We start from the raw sequence: 17837 nt of genomic DNA on the forward strand, positions 1-17837 counted from the left end.
GATAAAAACTCCAAAGACCTAATCACAGAGAAATGCTAGAGGCCAAAAATCTTTTGCAACCAACTGAAAATAAATGAAAATCGGTGTAATGAAAAAAGCACCAGGCAGTTTCACTGTGAGCGAGCCCATGAACTATTTTTAGACAGAAAAACTAAATACTCAGAGGCAAGGTGGGGGAAGGGAATAACATCTCTATGACATCTTTAAACGACAAAGCCCCAGTGTAGACACAGATATATCAGCACAAACATCTTTTGTAGGTACAACTTTAGTTAAGAAGAAGAAAGCCTGACAGCATAGCTAATGCAAACTACATTTCACAAAGTGTTAAATCACAAAAGCCAGGAAAAAAAAAAGAAAAATCTGATTTATTACAGAGTTGTTTTTTTTTCCAGTCTGCTGATAAATGACTTCTGAAGCACATGGCACCACTGCTTCAGCTGGAGAAATTATATGCATTTTACAAAGACACTTCAATCCTCTCAGCCCAATCAGCAAAACTGATAAAGGATCTTTCAATCTCTAATTTTATACTACAACATATGGGGGCCAAAGTCTATCCTCAGCTGCATGCATTATATCTAGTATATTTCATTGAATTCTGTGTGGCTGCATACAGCATTGCTGTATATACCCATATTTACTCTGGATTTCTAAGAAACTTCAACTGTATTAATCCTGCAACTGTGTTTTTGTTCTAAGACTATTTTGACTAGTGTTCTTATCAAACACAGGTCTTGTTACAGACTTAGATCTGCATCCTCCTTATTGATTTATAGCACTATCTTGTACTCACTTTTGGGAGACTTTTTTCTTCAAAAAAGATGTCCAAGAAAAGACCAAGTCAGCATTACAAAGATTTTGAAAGTCAGCATGTTTGGCAGGGAGTAGGAGACATGTAAACTCTTGTGAAAGTTCCCCACAGTTTGGCATTACTTAAGGCTCTCTTCCACTAACACATCGGTAAATTGAACAACCTATGGCAGAATCTGTGTCCAATTTTTTGAATAAAGGCCACAGGGAAGTGTGCAGGTATATCCCTTGTGCTGAATCTAGAAATCTAATAACATAGTAACTTTGTCTAGCAATTGCACTATGGCAGTACAGATTTTAAGTTTTGCTATCTTATCCAATAAGAAAACTGAAAAATAGTTTTGGCATCCATATCAGATGAAAATAAAAAGGAATTCTATATAGGAGTATATCACAAAAGTGAAATTGCTTAGATATTGCACATACCGTTGTCTTAATCAAAACAATGGAATTGTTTTCCACAGGGCAGGTTAAACCATTAAACTGAAGGTGCCATTTCAGGGTTTGCTTAAGCTAACAGGAGGCTGCTCCCTGCCCAGCAGCGTGTTCTTGCTCCTTTCCCGCTGTGGTTGCTGGAGATCACACAGCCACGGGGATCAACTGCCAGCCTCGCTGACCGGAGAGGCTGATGCTGATGTGGAGAAAGTGAGATGAGGCTGAGAGCTGGAGAGGAGTGCTGTGAAGGTGAACTTCTAATTTTATTTTCTTCCAAATAATAATCTTGGCTGGATGCATTTCTCCTTTAAAACAAAGGCAGCAGGAAAAAATAACACTACTCTAAACTGAAATACATGTTTTTCAAATTAAGGAAAGCTTTTTAAGTAAGAAAAGTAAACTGCCTTTGGTCTTTGTTCCTCCAGTGCTTCTGTGATTTGCTTATTGCCTGCCTTAAGTTTCATCCTGAACTGTGAGGCACACGGGGGATCCACACAAACACTGCTGGTCTCCTGCACGCTCTCATTGTGGACCAGTGCCCTTAAAGTACACATCTCCCAAAAGCTTCTTCCCTTTATCTGCAAGTGTGTTACAGCAAGAACAACATTGCTGGGCAAAAAAGGTAAAGAAAGAGTCTGCTTCATCCTACATCATCTTACGAGCTCAACTGGTACAACGCTGCCACAGTACATGCTCTGCTGTCAGGGGAACACACTACAAATCAAAGAAATCACATTTGCTACACCCAGTGGCATAATTAAAATAGTTTTTCTGCTCTCTGTTCCCTCACAGTCTGCTTTCAATGTAAGTACTATATATTTTTATATATACTCTTCCCCTCTGCCACCTATCTGCCATTACTTTTACTTTCCCAATTCTTTCCACATAGTAAATTGCATGTTAAATTACAGGATGATTCAAGCCCAATATAGCAATCAAAATCCATTAATGCCTGAATTTTAAATTTTGTAAAAAGTTCTTGGCGTATTTCTTGTAAATTGTCAGGTAGAAACAAGCCCAAATACGCAGAAAAAGACATCCACATGTGTTCATTCTTTAAAAGAAGCATTGTCCTATCATTTTTCATGGTAAGAGGCCCCACTTTTCACCTTAGTTATGAAATGAAATAATTGGTATTTACATGGTAGGTACAGCTCCAATTTATTCTTTCAACAGTAATCCCTGCATTATCCTTCTTTTTTATTTATAAAATGCAATAAGTTTTCAAGTTTCTGGAAAGAAACACAAAGTACACAATTTCAGTACCTTTCAACCAGAATCGGAAAAAGAAAGATTGTATCACTGCAGCTTCTGATCCACTACTTTGAAAGACCTGAAGAAAGCATCAGGATTTGTACTAAATTCAGGCTCCCACACTCAGGAAGCAATTTCCAGAGACAAGGCCCTTTTCTTGAAAATACCCTGCAACCAAAATACCAGACATTTCAGTCTTAGCATTGTTGGCTCCAACAGCTCAAATGACCTCAAATAAATACGCGATATAGGGCGAGGTGGTTTCTTACATAACTAACTAATATTTTAATAGACCAAAGGCTAGCAGGACTTTGTGTAAGCACAGATGAAAGCTGGTTAGCATAACTGTAACTACTTGCCTCCAAACAGGGGTGCCACCTCATTGCCATTTTCAGTAGATGTTTTAAAAGTTTTCAATGAGAGCTTTTGGAAACCGGTGATTTTCACATCTATCCATTCTATACTATACTTTCTTAATAGGTATACTATTTCTTAATATATATCTTAATAATATTTTTCAAGAAGACTGCTGAACCCGACTGCTGTCCAAAACACATCATGGGCAAAACTAATCAAAAATGATGCCCACATGGACATTCACTGACAGCTGAAGTCACATGCAAGGAACTCGGTATTGATTATTTTGGTGAAGAAAGAAGTCTCAGCAGATACAACCAAAGAACATACGGCAAAGTAAATGGTTGCAAAGCCACCCAGATAGGTGCCTTTGGGGATCAAAGTGCTAGCTATGAAAAGGCTTCTAACAGTGAGCACAGAAACTGCCTCGCTTGATGCCACCCATGCTCCAGGAAATGCAATTCCCTATGCATTTTTTGCGATTAAAAAGGTTAGCATTAAAAACAAACAAAAAACCCCGCATAAAGATCCTTTCATCATTTATTTCTGTTCTTAGCAGAAAGAATCCTCCAGCCTGGAATATACTGACAGAAATGGGAACAGTATTTCTGCATCCAGTAACTAGACATCACAAGAAGATGGAACACTTTCTCTGAAATATGGCCCAAGCCACAGCCACAGCTCTTCTGGCAGCAGTGAGTGATAACATTGCTGATGGAGCTCAGTAGTCCAAATACAGTCAAAAACCAAGCTCTTTTGCAATATCTTACACTGAAAGGGGAAGAATTCCCAAAAAAGTCTTGAGACTAATCCCAACTGCTATAACTCTGAGATCATTTAACAGCCAGCTACGATAATCTCCTCAGTAAATTAATATGGTTTGTCAAGCCAAATAAACTACAACATAAGAAAGCCATGACTGTGCCATCAAGATTTGCTCATCATAAATATCCATTTCAAAACCATTCTGAAACTCAGCTGAAATCAACTTACTATCTCCTTTATTGGGGCTTTCAAAGGAGGAAAAAAAATGGCCCACCAGCAACCCAGAAAAGTGAGAATGAAGAAACAACTGACATCTGATGCATCTTCAGACAAGGACAGTGAAATTATTTCATCATAGTGCTATTTACTCTAAGGCAACTAAAGAACAAAGATTAGCCTACAAGGCCTCATGTCCAGAAGTACTGAATACTGCTGGCAGACCTAAAGGAGTTGCTATCAGCACAGAGCCCTGTGCTGCTTTTGCCAGCAAACTCTATGCCAAACTGGAATACACTGCATAGGCAGTACGCGTTAAACTCTAGAGTACAAAAGATGACTCCATAATGTATTTATTGAAATAAAATTAAAACATTATACAATTACTATTATTATGACTATATAATTAGATTGTCTGCATGACGGTATTTTACTGTGAATTTCTTTAGGATTCAAAGGCTCAGTTATACTACTTTATCTAGGAATAACTTCTATTAATGTCCATGTAAGAATTGCAATAAGTAACTCACAGTTTTTTAATTTAAAAATCACTCTTTGATCCTGAAAATATTATTAGAATTGAATTAATATTAAATAGTCATCTACATGGAGTATAAGAAAAACTATCCATCTCCTATCACAAGACAAAATACCTACAGAACGCCCCACAAAAAGAGATAAAGGTAAGAGATATAACTAAAATCCAGCATAAATAGACATAATCAATTTCCCAAGCTGACACTGCATTGTAAATTATTTACAACATATAAATAGGTGCAACACTACTCCAGGTCCATTGAAAAAAACCAAAATGGCATCACACAAGAAAAATGGCACAGCATAGCTTTCTATTACCCACACTACAACTGAATGAATGAAATGCAAGAGGAGATGTGCCAAGTTACTTGATACTTGCTAGTCAGCTTAATCAGATACTCTCAGTTTCCTGCAGGATGGATAACAAACACTGTTCTGCTGCTTACTGCACACCACGTCTACTAAAATATTTTCTGTGGCAGAATGATCCTAAAAACCTCTGTGCATCTAGTAACACAAGGGCTCTGGAACCACACAACCTGACATAACGTAAAAGAAGGAGATTTACATAAAAATCATAAGTTACAAGACATTGTACATGGATAACTGAGATAAAGTAAATTATAAGGTTATGATGACGGATACCTGAGTTCTTAACTATCCTTCACTGTAACCCTACCGCGTCAAAACCTGACTTTGTGCTCCTGACTGCCCTCTGCCCTTATTTTTAAAAACTAACTCCGAAGTTCAGAAGAATATCAAAAATACATTAAACAAATAATTTTAAAAAATTTTGTCTGAAGTGTTATCTTGACAACAGAAAGCTATTACATATTCATCATAGTGAATAAAAAAAGGAAATTCTATTCTTAATTATGACGTGCATTTCTCTATGAAGAAAGGTTCAAAAAGCATGAGCAAGACTATTGCCATGAAGAACTAGGATTTAATGGAAATTCTGCAATGCTTGAATGTTATTGAAAATACCTTAACCCTTTTTTTTTGTTCAGGAAGATATATTTTGTTCAGTAGGGAGTACCAGTAAGAGGTACTATTTACTTCCACAGCAAGCTGACTGAAAAAACTTATCTTGTACCTTATTAACATCAATAATGAGATATTAATTTTCAGCCTAACTATACTTATACATTAGCACTGTTACGCATTTTATTAATAATCGTCTCAGTTGCTTCATCCAGCTAAAGTTTTCATCCATTAGATACGCATATTTTTAAGGGAAACCGGAGAGATTTTCTCTTTAATTCTTTAATGAGGACACACAGAAGAAAACAACAGGGAGGGAGAGGAACGTGAGAAGCAAGAGACCGTTAAAGCCAAACCACCTGCCTTCCAGGTTTACCCTTTCCTAAAATTCTTTATCCCCTGCCCAAGTTATGTGGAAAAAGATGAAAAACTAGCCATTTTTGTCTCAAAGAGTCATCCTCGCCCCAAAAACCTGAACAGATAAAATATAGAAAAAGATGTCAGATTTCTCTCCCACTCAATAAAGAAAGTTAAAAAAAAAAAAAAAAAACAAAAAATGCCCAAAACCCTGTATTGTGTCTTTCTCAATTATTTTCCTTGCAACTGCTAAGAGTTAAGGCTTTGCTAAGCCACAGCTATCAGCCACGATGTGAATCCCCCATTTTCACTGCCTTCACTAATGAACTGTTTTTAAAAGAAGAAAATGAAACACAGACATTAGTATTGAGGCCTACTAATAAAAGCTAGGAAAAAAGCTTTACAGTTTTCAACATCACCCTGTCAGACCCCTTGCAATACCACCAAATTCCTAGAAATCAATCCCTTCAAATCATGACTTTTCCCCTCAAATATGAATTTTAAATAATTCACCCTTCTCAAATTTCTAGCTCCTCTCACTCCATTTTTGCCATTGATTTTTTGAGTTTCAGAATAAAGTCAGCCAGCTTGCAATATGCATTTCACTGCATACAAAGCACTACTTAGCTTCTTATTCCTAGAGGAAAATTGCCCCACATTTTTTGTTATTGCCTTGATTGTCTACTCTTCTGTAGTCTCACATTTCCCTCAGATTCCTGTCCATTGAAAAAAATCCTTAAAATTCTGAAAAATGAATAATGGTTTTAAAAGAAAAATTTTTCTTACTAACAAACTTTCAAAATATTTTTAGTATAGACATGTATGGGTGGCACCTAATTTTACCTGTTCCTCTTCTAAAGACAATCTTGATAATATTGAGAAGGCCCTAATAAAAATAGAGCACTCTGTGTGTCAAGTAATTTTATCTAGTAATTTCTCCTTCAATAGCTAACGTCCAAGGTATTTAAAAAAAACCAGCAATTACTTTGTTTAACTTTGCAGGATAAAAATTTAGCATTTACAGTATGTAATATGTCGGAAAATCTTAGAATCTATCTAATAATCTAGAATATTTAGGTCCTATTTCTTTAATCATTCTCCTCTCCCAAAGATCACTTAGTTTTGTGTCTGGGTTCCTCCAATTCAACTCTCCTCCCTTTCCCCGGCCGCATGCTGCCCACAGCCCCTCTTTGCTCTGCCCAGCATCGAAGCAAAGGGGAAGTCCGAGGGCTGGGTGTATTATTTCCTAGGCAAGCTGGAGCCAAACCTCTTGCAACAGAGAATACCCAACCTGAAGGCACGGGAATGCAGTTGCTTCCCTCATCATCACAGGAACATGTTGTACAGAAACCACAGTCCCATGACTTGGAGCACATCTCAACCAAGAAGCTCCGAGGTGATCCTCTCTCCACTGAGCATGGGGAACTTGAAACTACATTCCTAACTGCTTCTTGCCATTTTCTTGTCCCCGTGCAAACTGCAATCCATCCAATCCTATTGTGCCTTACTCTTTCACCTTCCTTTTGATTTTTCATGCAGTCTCTGCCTTTCATCCCTCTCTGTGTCAGAACAGGATGCTGTTTAGTTTCACCTCTGTACTGAGTAGCCACCATTCTGTTGCTGCTCAAAGGCAAGATGCCAATTCCACTGGGGGGGGGGGGGGGGGGGGGGGGGGGGGGGGGGTGGGGGAATAATCATGAAAAAATAGCATTTAAGGAAATGGTGACACACTCTCTCTCTTTTTAATCCTGCCAGCAGTAATGAGAGAGAGGACAGCCAATTTCATGTAGGGAAGATTATAACACTTGTTGTCATATCATGAAAGTTGTTTCCTTTGTTTAAAAATATTTATGTATAAACAGCAGAGTTTTCAGTATCAGAATCACAAATTGAGAAAGATATATTCACAATTAACTTTCTACCAGATTCCAGAAGAAAAACTCACCTGAATCAAAAAGCTTCCTGAAGAAAATACTGTTACAGATGAAAATGCCTGAAAGCAGACAGACTTGTCTTTCTGTGGCATCCTTTGTATACACTGCTCAGTGTTTCAGTTCATTAGTAGCATTTAGTCTGAGCTCTGTCTTTTAAAGATTTAGGATGAAAGTAGTATCTTACTTACTTTGTCTCTCTGACGAGAGGTGCGCTTCCCAGTTTAAAACAGATTTTTTCCCCTCCACAAGATGTTTGCCTCAAAGAAAAGCTTTCTGCCAGATCAAACCCTGTGAAATATGATACAAAGATTTAGTTTATTTAATGGAATTTAAAAAACAGAGGTAAACACTGACTTTTGGCATGCTTGGTGACTTTCTAGAGTACACATTGACAAGCCATTTTGAAAACTAGTACTTTTAGTCAGAGAACTTCCAATATTCATTTTACCAACAGAGAAGCTATCTGCAAAATTCACTCAGTAGATGACTTTGCAACCTGTGAAATGCATTTGTTATTTCCTTTTACCATCTGAACTGATAAGAACAAAGGAGGTTTCGGAAAAACAACAGAAACGAGCATCTGCAGAAATGCAGAACTTGAACCAATACCTTCCAAGAACAACGCGTTCTGGTTTTAACCCCACCTTCCTAAAAACAACAGCTTTTGTAGCATGGGGGTGGCATACTGTACTGTCCTTTCAGTTTTAAAGCCAGCTTCAGCAGGACTACGATTACATCCACTACTAGCCAATAAATTTAGATATCCGTATTAGCGCAGTCATTTACCTGAAACACCAAGACTGTCTCTGTTGATTTGTTTGAGATGATGGACAACCGTTTTCATTAAAGGACACACAGCACCTTCAAGAGAATACAGCTTAGTATCTATCATAAAATTCTACCAAAAAAAATTTCTATCAAACAAAAATGAATCAGAACAAACTATCATGACAGTGATAGTAATATTAACAGGAGTGGGGTTTTTTTTGTTTCTTTAGGATATGAAAAACAGCAATAAACCAAATTACAAAATCAAAATAAGACCAATGATATTTCAGATTTCATACTACACTTAAAAAAATATAAGCAGATACAAATTTTAACACGTTTTAATTCAGGTGTTTATGATTAAAGCTCACAGGAACAATATAATCAGAAGAAAAACACTAAATTCTTACCAAGCTCTTTTCGTCCACAATACTCTATAAAGAAATAACAACTGTTCTAAATTTTTTTTTTTTATTTCTGGCTATATTATTAGAAAATATCCTTTCCCCCATTAATGAATACGAAACAATAACACATAAATGCTTAATTACCATGACAATAATCTACTGTTACTTCAGTGAACAGTAATTTCAGAATGTGGATTAGCAAGGATATAATCATATCATATAATAAACAATGTGAGCAACACTTATATTTTGGAAAAAAAATGGTTGAAAATTAAGCAGCTTTACAGAGGATTAAATCTGAACTAAAGTATTTAGGTAAAAAACCAAAATGTTCTAAAATCTGGAACATGGTAAATTCTAAGGTCAAATCTAACTGAGCACTTAGATCAAACACTGTATTATTAATATGCAGCATTATTTACTTGCATAAAGCCCTTTCTTCTCTTTTTTTTAATATATACCCAGGAATACACACTTCTAAGAAGCAAATACAGAGAAATGTCACTTCTGTGTGTGGTCCAGAAATAGGGCTCTTTCTTTAACAAACTTCGCAAATAGCTCCGCTAAACCCTAGTAAAACTATCAAATGGAAGATTACAAGCAGGATTTGGCCCACGCGCTTATCAAGCACAGAGCTCCATGATGAGCCGATGCAACTAAAAAGATGGCCAACGTATACCTGAAGCTGCTGAACAGAGAAGGTCAAGGGGATTTTCTGAAGTGTCAGTTCAATGAAAAAAGTAAGGAGGAATGTCCAACCATTAACCTGGAAATCATCTATATTTAAAGATTTCCAAGAGCATCCAGAATGAACATTGGCATTTAAAATAGCTGTATTTGTAATCTTAAAACATGTGAAATCTGTCATTCGTTCTGTAGTAATGTAGAACGCATATTACCCTCCAGAAGTTTTAAATTCTATTAAATATGTTATAGTATTTGATCTGGATTAAGAATGGCTAATTAGAAATAACCAGTAAAAGTGAAACTAAATTATGTAATACAGATATAAAGACACCTCCTGACAACATGGTAAATGAAAGCTATGTCAATTATTTGAAGAACAGACCACGTGTAAGACATTTTTTTGTAAGATTCAAGTTCCATGTCCTTTACATGTAAACTGCAATCTACAATTACAAGTAACATCACTCATAAATTAATTTATTTCTAAGGCTCTAAGAGAATGTATTCTTTCTTTCCTTCATATATATACATAAATATGTGTGTATACACACATTTATCTGTACAGGTAGATAGATACAAACTTTCATGACAAACGAGATAAAACATATGCATTAAAAACACTGTAAATTCCCTTTCCCCAGAAAAGACGCAGAACTATAAAGAATACTCATGTCGAAATCTCTGAAACTGAAATGAAATCTTTCATTCTTGGTTTGCAGGGAGTTTTATGTAGCATAAAAAGCATTCACTGGAATTACATACTAACATCGCAATTTCAACACACCATTTGGTATACACACACACACGCTATGGGACAGAAACAGGCTCACCTTAGATACCCTTTGATCTACAAACCTCAGCCTTCAATCACTTACACAGATTATTAAACTATAGACTTTTATCTTTAGCTGCTCTAAAACAACAAAAGTGGTTATGGTAGATTTACACAAGTATAGCTAAAAGAAATATACTGGTGTAAAGGAAGCCTGTTATGGCTGAAGCGTATCGCACACATGCTGACAAAGGCTTCTCTTACATCTACATGTTTTCTAACCAAGTTTTTTTTAATTTATATATAAAGACTATGGGGCAGCTTCCCTTTTTCGTTAAATTACTTCACAGTACTTATAATAAGAGCAGCCAGATATTACTTATTGCTGATTTTACCTTCAACTGCTGTAGTAAGCTCTAGAGCACCTGGGACACAACCATGCTTTTTTTTTTTTTTTTCAGCATTAACTTACATGAGGGCTGAGCAGCAAAAGACTAGGGAGTTTTAGCTTATTCTCCCCAGCCACTTTCTTCCAAGTCCAAATAAAGACTCAAGCCTTAATTTCTGTGTTATCCAGATGATAGCAACGATTCCTTACATGCCACAGAGTGGACTGTGGACCTATTTTTATCAGTGGCATAAAAGTCACAGCATAGACAGGCCATTTAAGTGTTACTTTTTAGGTTGTATTCCATATGCCCTGAAGAACTGAAAGGCTAAGTATGAATCTTCTTCTATCTCATGCTGCCAATGCACTCCTTTTGCTCAATGTTATTCTTTTTACCAGAGAACTAAGGCAAAACTTTAAAATACTAAACCCCAAATTCCTCCATACCAAGACTGACAACTGTCATTGCTATAGGCTGATGAAAATTCTTTCTACAAGTTACAGTTTGTACAGTCAAATAGTTAGCCTCTTCCAAGATTTTTAGTACTGCTGGCAGATCTTTAAATTTTCTTTGGCCTGAGACAAAACAGACAGTTTACCCATTCATCCTGTGGGTAGCTGAATTAGAAGATCTACATGAAGACATTCAGGAAAGAAAAAGAACAAGACAAACCCTTACTGCTAATCCAGTCATGGAAACCATGCACCTACCTGCCCTGTTAGTACACATTACTATAAAACTAATGAAGCAGTAAAAAGAACAAGCTTACATTTATACACTATATAGCTCTGCATGTGATAAAACTGGGTCTGTCTGATTGAAGTCAACAATTCATATTAAAATAGTGATGTCAAAGCTCAAGTTAACATACATATAAGTTAATCAGATCACTTATCCATAGGACAAATTACAGACCTTAATCTTTAGAAATCAATGAGCTCTACATAGGAGCTTATTATTATAAAATCAGCCTAATAATTTAAAAAATATGTATTTATGCATATCAAGCAGATATATCACACACCACTGATCTTTTGCCTCTCGCATAAGATGCCTGTAAGAATTTTTTTGTTTTCTAATAGCATTATGCAAAAAAAAAAAAAAAAAAAAAAAAAAAAAAAAAAAAGGCATTACATCTAGACATATCTGCTGCAACATGCAATGGCACGTTCTGAATTCCTGGAATGATCAGGGCACCTGTTGAAGCACACTGCAGCTTCCATCTAGGCCCCATGCCCAGTTTTCCTTTCCGTGCAAATGAGGACAGAGAAGTCTCTGGTGCATGCTTCTGTCTCACTCTTACAGACATCTCTTGTGTGCACTTCCTGACTGGGAACTGTAGCTTCCAATAAGCACTCTTGGCTCCTCCAGATCAAGTGTAACCTGTAACAGTTAGATTCACTTTACAAGTACCTATCTGCTACTTTATAATTAAACTTGACGTTCAGGTGAAGTTTTCAGCTGCCATCTAACACCACTGACACACACATTGCAAGGGCACTGAATTTTCCATCAGTAAGCATGACCGGCCAAATGAACATGACCAAACAGCAAAGTCCCACCTAACATATACCCACATCCTATGTCGGACTCAGGCTGCAGGCAAGAACCTGTATTAGCCAGGATTTGTCTCACACTTACTGGATCAGGCTTCATAAATATATAGACATAGGGGACCTCTTCAGAGTATGTGACATACCTGCAAGTGTCAGCAATGAAATCCAACGAGTGCACCTCAAAGGTATTTGTACTGAAGATAAGCATACCCACCTGGCCTGCTTTCAAATAGGGTCAAGAATTCAGATTTCCTACATACCTGTAGCCTCATGTATAGAAGTACCAAAAAGTCAGATGTGATTTTTTTTGTTTTCCTTTTTTACTCTGTAAGCCACATCACATTACATCACAATATACATGTTAATTAAGACAAGGGTGGGAAGAATGAAGGAGACTGAATCTACAACTTTGTTGATATAGAAAAGAAGTCAACTTCAAGTCTGGAGACTATTTAGATGGTTATGGAAATAACATAACAGCTTTGGCAGGCAAGGTCCTGCACATGGGTCGGGGCAACCCTCAGTATCAATACAGGCTGGGGGATGTAGGGATTGAGAGCAGCCCTGCGGAGAAGGACTTGGGGGTACCAGTGGATGAAAAGATGGACATGACCCAGCAACGCACGCTCACAGCCCAGAAAGCCAACCGTACCCTGGGCTGCATCCAAAGCAGCGTGGCCAGCAGGTCGAGGGAGGGGATTCTGCCCCTCTGCTCCGCTCTGGTGAGAGCCCACCTGCAGTACTGCGTCCAGCTTTGGGGCCACCAACATCAGAAGGACATGGACCTGTAGGAGCAAGCCCAGAGGAGGCCATGAAGATGATCAGGGGGCTGGAGCACCTCTCCTGTGAAGACAGGCGGAGAGGGTTGGGGTTGTTCAGCCTGGAGAAGAGAAGGCTCTGGGGAGACCTTACAGCAGCCTACCAGTACCTAAAGGCGGCCTACAAGAAAGCTGGGAAGGGACTTTTTAGCAGGGCCTTTTGCAGTAGGACAAGTCGTAATGGTTTTAAACTAAGAGAGGGTAGATTTAGACTAGACATAAGGAAGAAGTTCTTCACTGTGAGGGTGGTGAAACACTGGCCCAGGTTGCCCAGAAAGGTGGTAGATGGCCCATCCCTGGAAACATTCAAGCTCAGGCTGGACAGGGCTCTGAGCAACCTGATCAAGTTGAAGATGTCCCTGCTCATTGCAGGGGTTTGGACTAGATGAGCTTTAAAGGTCCCTTCCCACCCAAACTATTCTATGTTTCTATGACATCCCAGGTGAATACTTTGGCTGTAGGAGTTGATGCTTTTTTCTTCCTGTACCTTTCCAAAAAAAAAAAAAAAAAAAAAAAAAAGAAAAATCTAGTTTACAGGCTTCACGCTGGGATAATGTGTGTAGCTGAGAAAGTTCCCCTTTGTGGTCCGCGATCTCTCTTATGTACTGCTTACTCACTACCTGAAGTGGCTTTCCACAGTGTGCAGGCTTTCATGACCCACATTCTTGTAGATACCTAAAGCTCCTTATTCACTGCCCAAGAAGACTTAGTATTTCACTACAAGTTAAGGAATCTGAGGGTGGCAAGATCGCTTAAATACTGCAATGCTAACAATAGTTTGTGGATCCAGCTTTAAATATTCAGAATATGAAGGACATGAATACATTGTATATGAGAGTTACTGTAGAGCCATTATCTTGATTTGGAGAAGTATCCAGCCGTACTAAAACATGAAAACCAAAAAGCTGAACTGATTTGCATACTTGAAACCACTCACTGTATTTGGGTTAAAGTGCCTATCTAAAATTATGATCTAGAGCCAATGCTTTTCACAACACATTCCACGTCAAAAGGCAATGGAAATTCACCATGCCTGACAGTCCCAGGACTTTGTTTATATTACATTTTTCATGGGTTAGCAAGTGACTTTGAGAAACAGTAATTGTAAAAGAAAGTTGAAAAAGCAGCAATGATCTGGGAATGAGACGAAGTATTAATATTCTTAATATGAAGCATTCAGGAATGATCAAATTAGAACTCCATGTGTCACTACAGAAAGACACATCCACGCTCCATGTCCACACTCCAAAACCAAACGATCCCAACGACAAAAAAAACCAAACCAAAACGTTGACAACATGAAGAAAATACTCTTAAAGTCAGAACAAAAACATGATTGTGGAGAACTCCTGAACCCTGGCCCTCAGATTTGCTATATTCTGTCATTAGAAGGGAGTGCTTCCTTCTGATGAAGAATTAGCGTATCAAAACTTCCAGACAAGTGAGAACTGAAAGAAATCCTTGATGTGAATCTAATAGTTACTGGCACACATTCAGAGGCTAAAGAGGACTGCTCCGAGAAGATCCAGCATACTCTGTCACTCTCTGACATTTTTTCCCAATACTGGTATTTATTTATTACAATATTGACCCAATGAGTAAGTCCCAAAGTATATTCAGAATGCCAGCTCAGAAAGCTCTCCCCTACATATGCACACAAGTTAATCCTTTCTCTTGCACAGGATATTTCCTTCCCCTAACACAATCCCCCTCCCCTCCCCTTCAAATTAACTTTAATTTACACTTTTCCTTACATTTGAAGGCTACTCATTTAGACTCAAGTAGATCAGGTGAGAAATTTCAGGATGTAAATGCAATAATCCAAGATCCTATCTAAATGGGCTTTGCCAGAAAAGCTTTCATGTTAGCACAGTGAGAAGTAAATGCTATGCATATGCTGTTGAAGGACGAAAACCAAAAAGATTGCCTAGGCAGATCCTGAAGGACAGATGCTGATCAGAACTGGTACATGAGAGAAAACAAAGGCCCAAGAAAGAGCCAGTTAATGAAAGAAAGAAAGAAACAAAACAAAACCAAAAAAAAAACAAAAAAAAAAGAGGAGGTTAGATATTACTCTTCTCTTGAAATAAGCACATTTCCAATTTGTAACAGATCCATTTGCATACAACTTATCAAACTAATACAAGACAACTTTGCAGAGTTGCTGAGTACTCGGTTCAGCTGAACAGGGCAGATTAATAAAAGGCTTGCAAACATACCTGTAACCCTTACTGCTGCACTGTCGCAGGGTCTGTTCTTTCTCAGCGCCTGCTTTTTGGTCTATAATTTGTATTTCTTTTTCGGACAGTAACCATCCCTTCAGTCTCTAAAAGAATCTCTTTCCTGTTATCAACTTGAGGCTTCACTCTGAGCCTATTCTCCGCTGTCGGCAGAGCAGCTCAATCTGGCAGCTATCTACTTGTTATTTCTCACCATCTGCCTGTATCACCGCAAACTGCAGAAGCCTCTTTCAATTGCACACCATCAGTTATTCTCAGGAGAGGTTCAATCTCTCCTGTTCTTTCCAGCGGTTCAATTTGACCCATATTTGATCCATTTGTGGCAATCAGGTTAAGGAAAACTGCAGCTTCCCTGCTGGCCGCCTAGCCACAAACTTCTAACAGAATGTAATGTACAGTTCTGATACACCGTTTATTAGCAGTTCAGTGTATCTGTCACATCTTCTATGACTGGTCCACCTTTTACTAAGACATCTTTTCATTAGGAAAAAAAAAATATATATAAAAAGAGACAATGCTTTCTGGACATTTTGTTTTAAAATTTTTCAAGTTTCAATTTATTCATTTATATTATTAGGGAACCTTCTGCACTCACACCCTTTTAGCACTTTTAAAACTTCCCTTCTACAATTCACCAGCTAGTAATGACTGAGAAGGCAACCCGTTCTGCTTCTCTCAGACAGCTGAAGACAATAATTGCACAGCTATGATGTAGGCTCACTGTCTCACAGGGGTTAAGAATAATTCATCAGTAGAGCACTTAGCCTTGCTGCCCTAAAAATATAAGGCAAAAAAGTCTTTGATTTAAATTCAGACTCTTCACAACACATTATTCTTACCTTAGAGCCCACACATTACACTTATTATTTATTAAATGTTACTATTTACTGTTTCTAGGAGAAGTAAAAGGATTATTATCCTAATCATTGACTTTTTAAATTTCTTGGGTCTGAATTTCAAATGTGTTGTATATGTTGTTCAAAGTTGTTGTATATGTACAGCATCTATTATCTTTCATCAGGTTTCTGGAAAAACAGCATTACTAAAAATAAATTTCATTTTCAAAAAAAAAAAAAAAAGAAAAAGAACACTATTACTATTTAAATAGCAACAAGTATGTTCTCCTAGCTCATAATTGTAGGAAAGTGCTAGAAAGTTGAAGTATGTGTTGAGGCTGAGCAATTCCAGATAACTGACAATTCCTTATTCTACAAGCACACGCGATGTGCCTTCATGACAGAATTTACCACACTCTGGAGAGTCAATGTAAAGTTTAAGTGAGAGACCTAGATAACATGTGGCCAATAAGAGAAAGAAGAAAACAGAGAAGTATGAGAAAATTTGCAGAAGATGGGTAACAGCTTTTAGATTAAACAATACCACTATATTCCTTTCCCTGTCTTCTTAGGCACAAGGTATTGTCTAATTCTACATCTGTGAAACGTATGACCTGGTCAGGGGATTAAGTTTAGGTGAGGTTAACATGAGCATTAGGCTGTTTAGGTCAATGTGATCACCAATCCGCTCTAGTAAAGCCACGTAATATTGTTCACAAAAGTTTTGCAAGCTCTGATTTAGAATCTTGTTTTCTATGGTAAGTTGAAAAAATACAAAACAAAACTCCTAGGAACTACAACTGCTTCCAAACATGAATCTTCCAAGCACAGGAACTTTGGAACTGCTTCAAACTTAGACTTGTTAAAAAAAGAGATTAAAAAAAGTCTCATATAATTTTATCTGCTCACACTGCTTATTTTCCATGTACCATCATTATTTGTTCAAATTTGTTCAGTCGTGAGATTTATGCCTTCGGTCTGTGATGGGCGAGACAAATGGAAGTACCTGTCTGGTCACTGACAGCCACAGACGTAGAAACAGGAAGGAGGAGGAAGACTGCCATACAAAGCCGAACTATGCAGGATCCAATGTACATCATCTCCCCCTGGACACATGTGAACAATCAGCTACAAATCTGAAACAGAAAATAATCATATTCAGAACAATGTCGTCTTATCCTTTCCCCCTCACCCCATCACAAAACTACAAACAAGAATTTCTTAACTGTAAAGAAAAGAGGAAGTCGCTAGTCACATGCAAAGTGTATCATTTATCTGTTGTAAAGGGCTACAAAAAGAGACTTGCGTAAACTTAGAAATAAATGACGAACATACTCCTTTAGTTCTTTATTAAACTCAGAAGTAACACATTAGAGATATTAACTCAGAGGTATTAGTTGTAAAGGCACTAAATTTTCATTTCATTAGCAACGACTAATTTTCTTTGATTTTCTCCCAGGTTTTCAATTTTAAATGTATTCGCTAAACTGCTTGGTGTCACAACACTGCCAGTGACCACCGAAGTAGTCTTCAAAGTGAAGAAGGAAACATGCAATTGTTTAAGTGCAAAAAAAACCCCGAACACAGTATTTCTCTGCCTTGCAAAATACACAAGTGCCTAGAGCAGCCTGTATTGAGTTCACAGTTTAAATCTCACAAAAACACAGTCTGGCTTGAACAAGGTGTCTTTTGTCCTCTAAAGACAGCATCAG

At 37.6% G+C, this 17837-nt stretch overlaps 1 protein-coding gene across 8 annotated transcripts in view; it reads right to left on the minus strand.

Moving 5' to 3' along the window:
- The window catches only part of COL19A1 (collagen type XIX alpha 1 chain), a 220211-nt gene that overhangs the window by 177423 nt on the left and 24951 nt on the right, over window positions 1-17837 (minus strand). For all 8 annotated transcript variants that reach the window (XM_030007470.2, XM_041127248.1, XM_030007468.2 and 5 more), the window contains 3 exons: window positions 17132-17261; window positions 8439-8513; window positions 7841-7940 (listed from right to left, as the gene is read on the minus strand). In XM_030007470.2, coding sequence (XP_029863330.1) covers window positions 7841-7940; window positions 8439-8513; window positions 17132-17225 — 269 coding nt within the window. In that variant the 5' untranslated portion in view covers window positions 17226-17261. The remainder of the gene's footprint in view (window positions 1-7840; window positions 7941-8438; window positions 8514-17131; window positions 17262-17837) is intronic.

This window comes from Aquila chrysaetos, chromosome 2 (genome assembly GCF_900496995.4).
Source record: "Aquila chrysaetos chrysaetos chromosome 2, bAquChr1.4, whole genome shotgun sequence".
Taxonomy (NCBI): Eukaryota; Metazoa; Chordata; class Aves; order Accipitriformes; family Accipitridae; genus Aquila; species Aquila chrysaetos.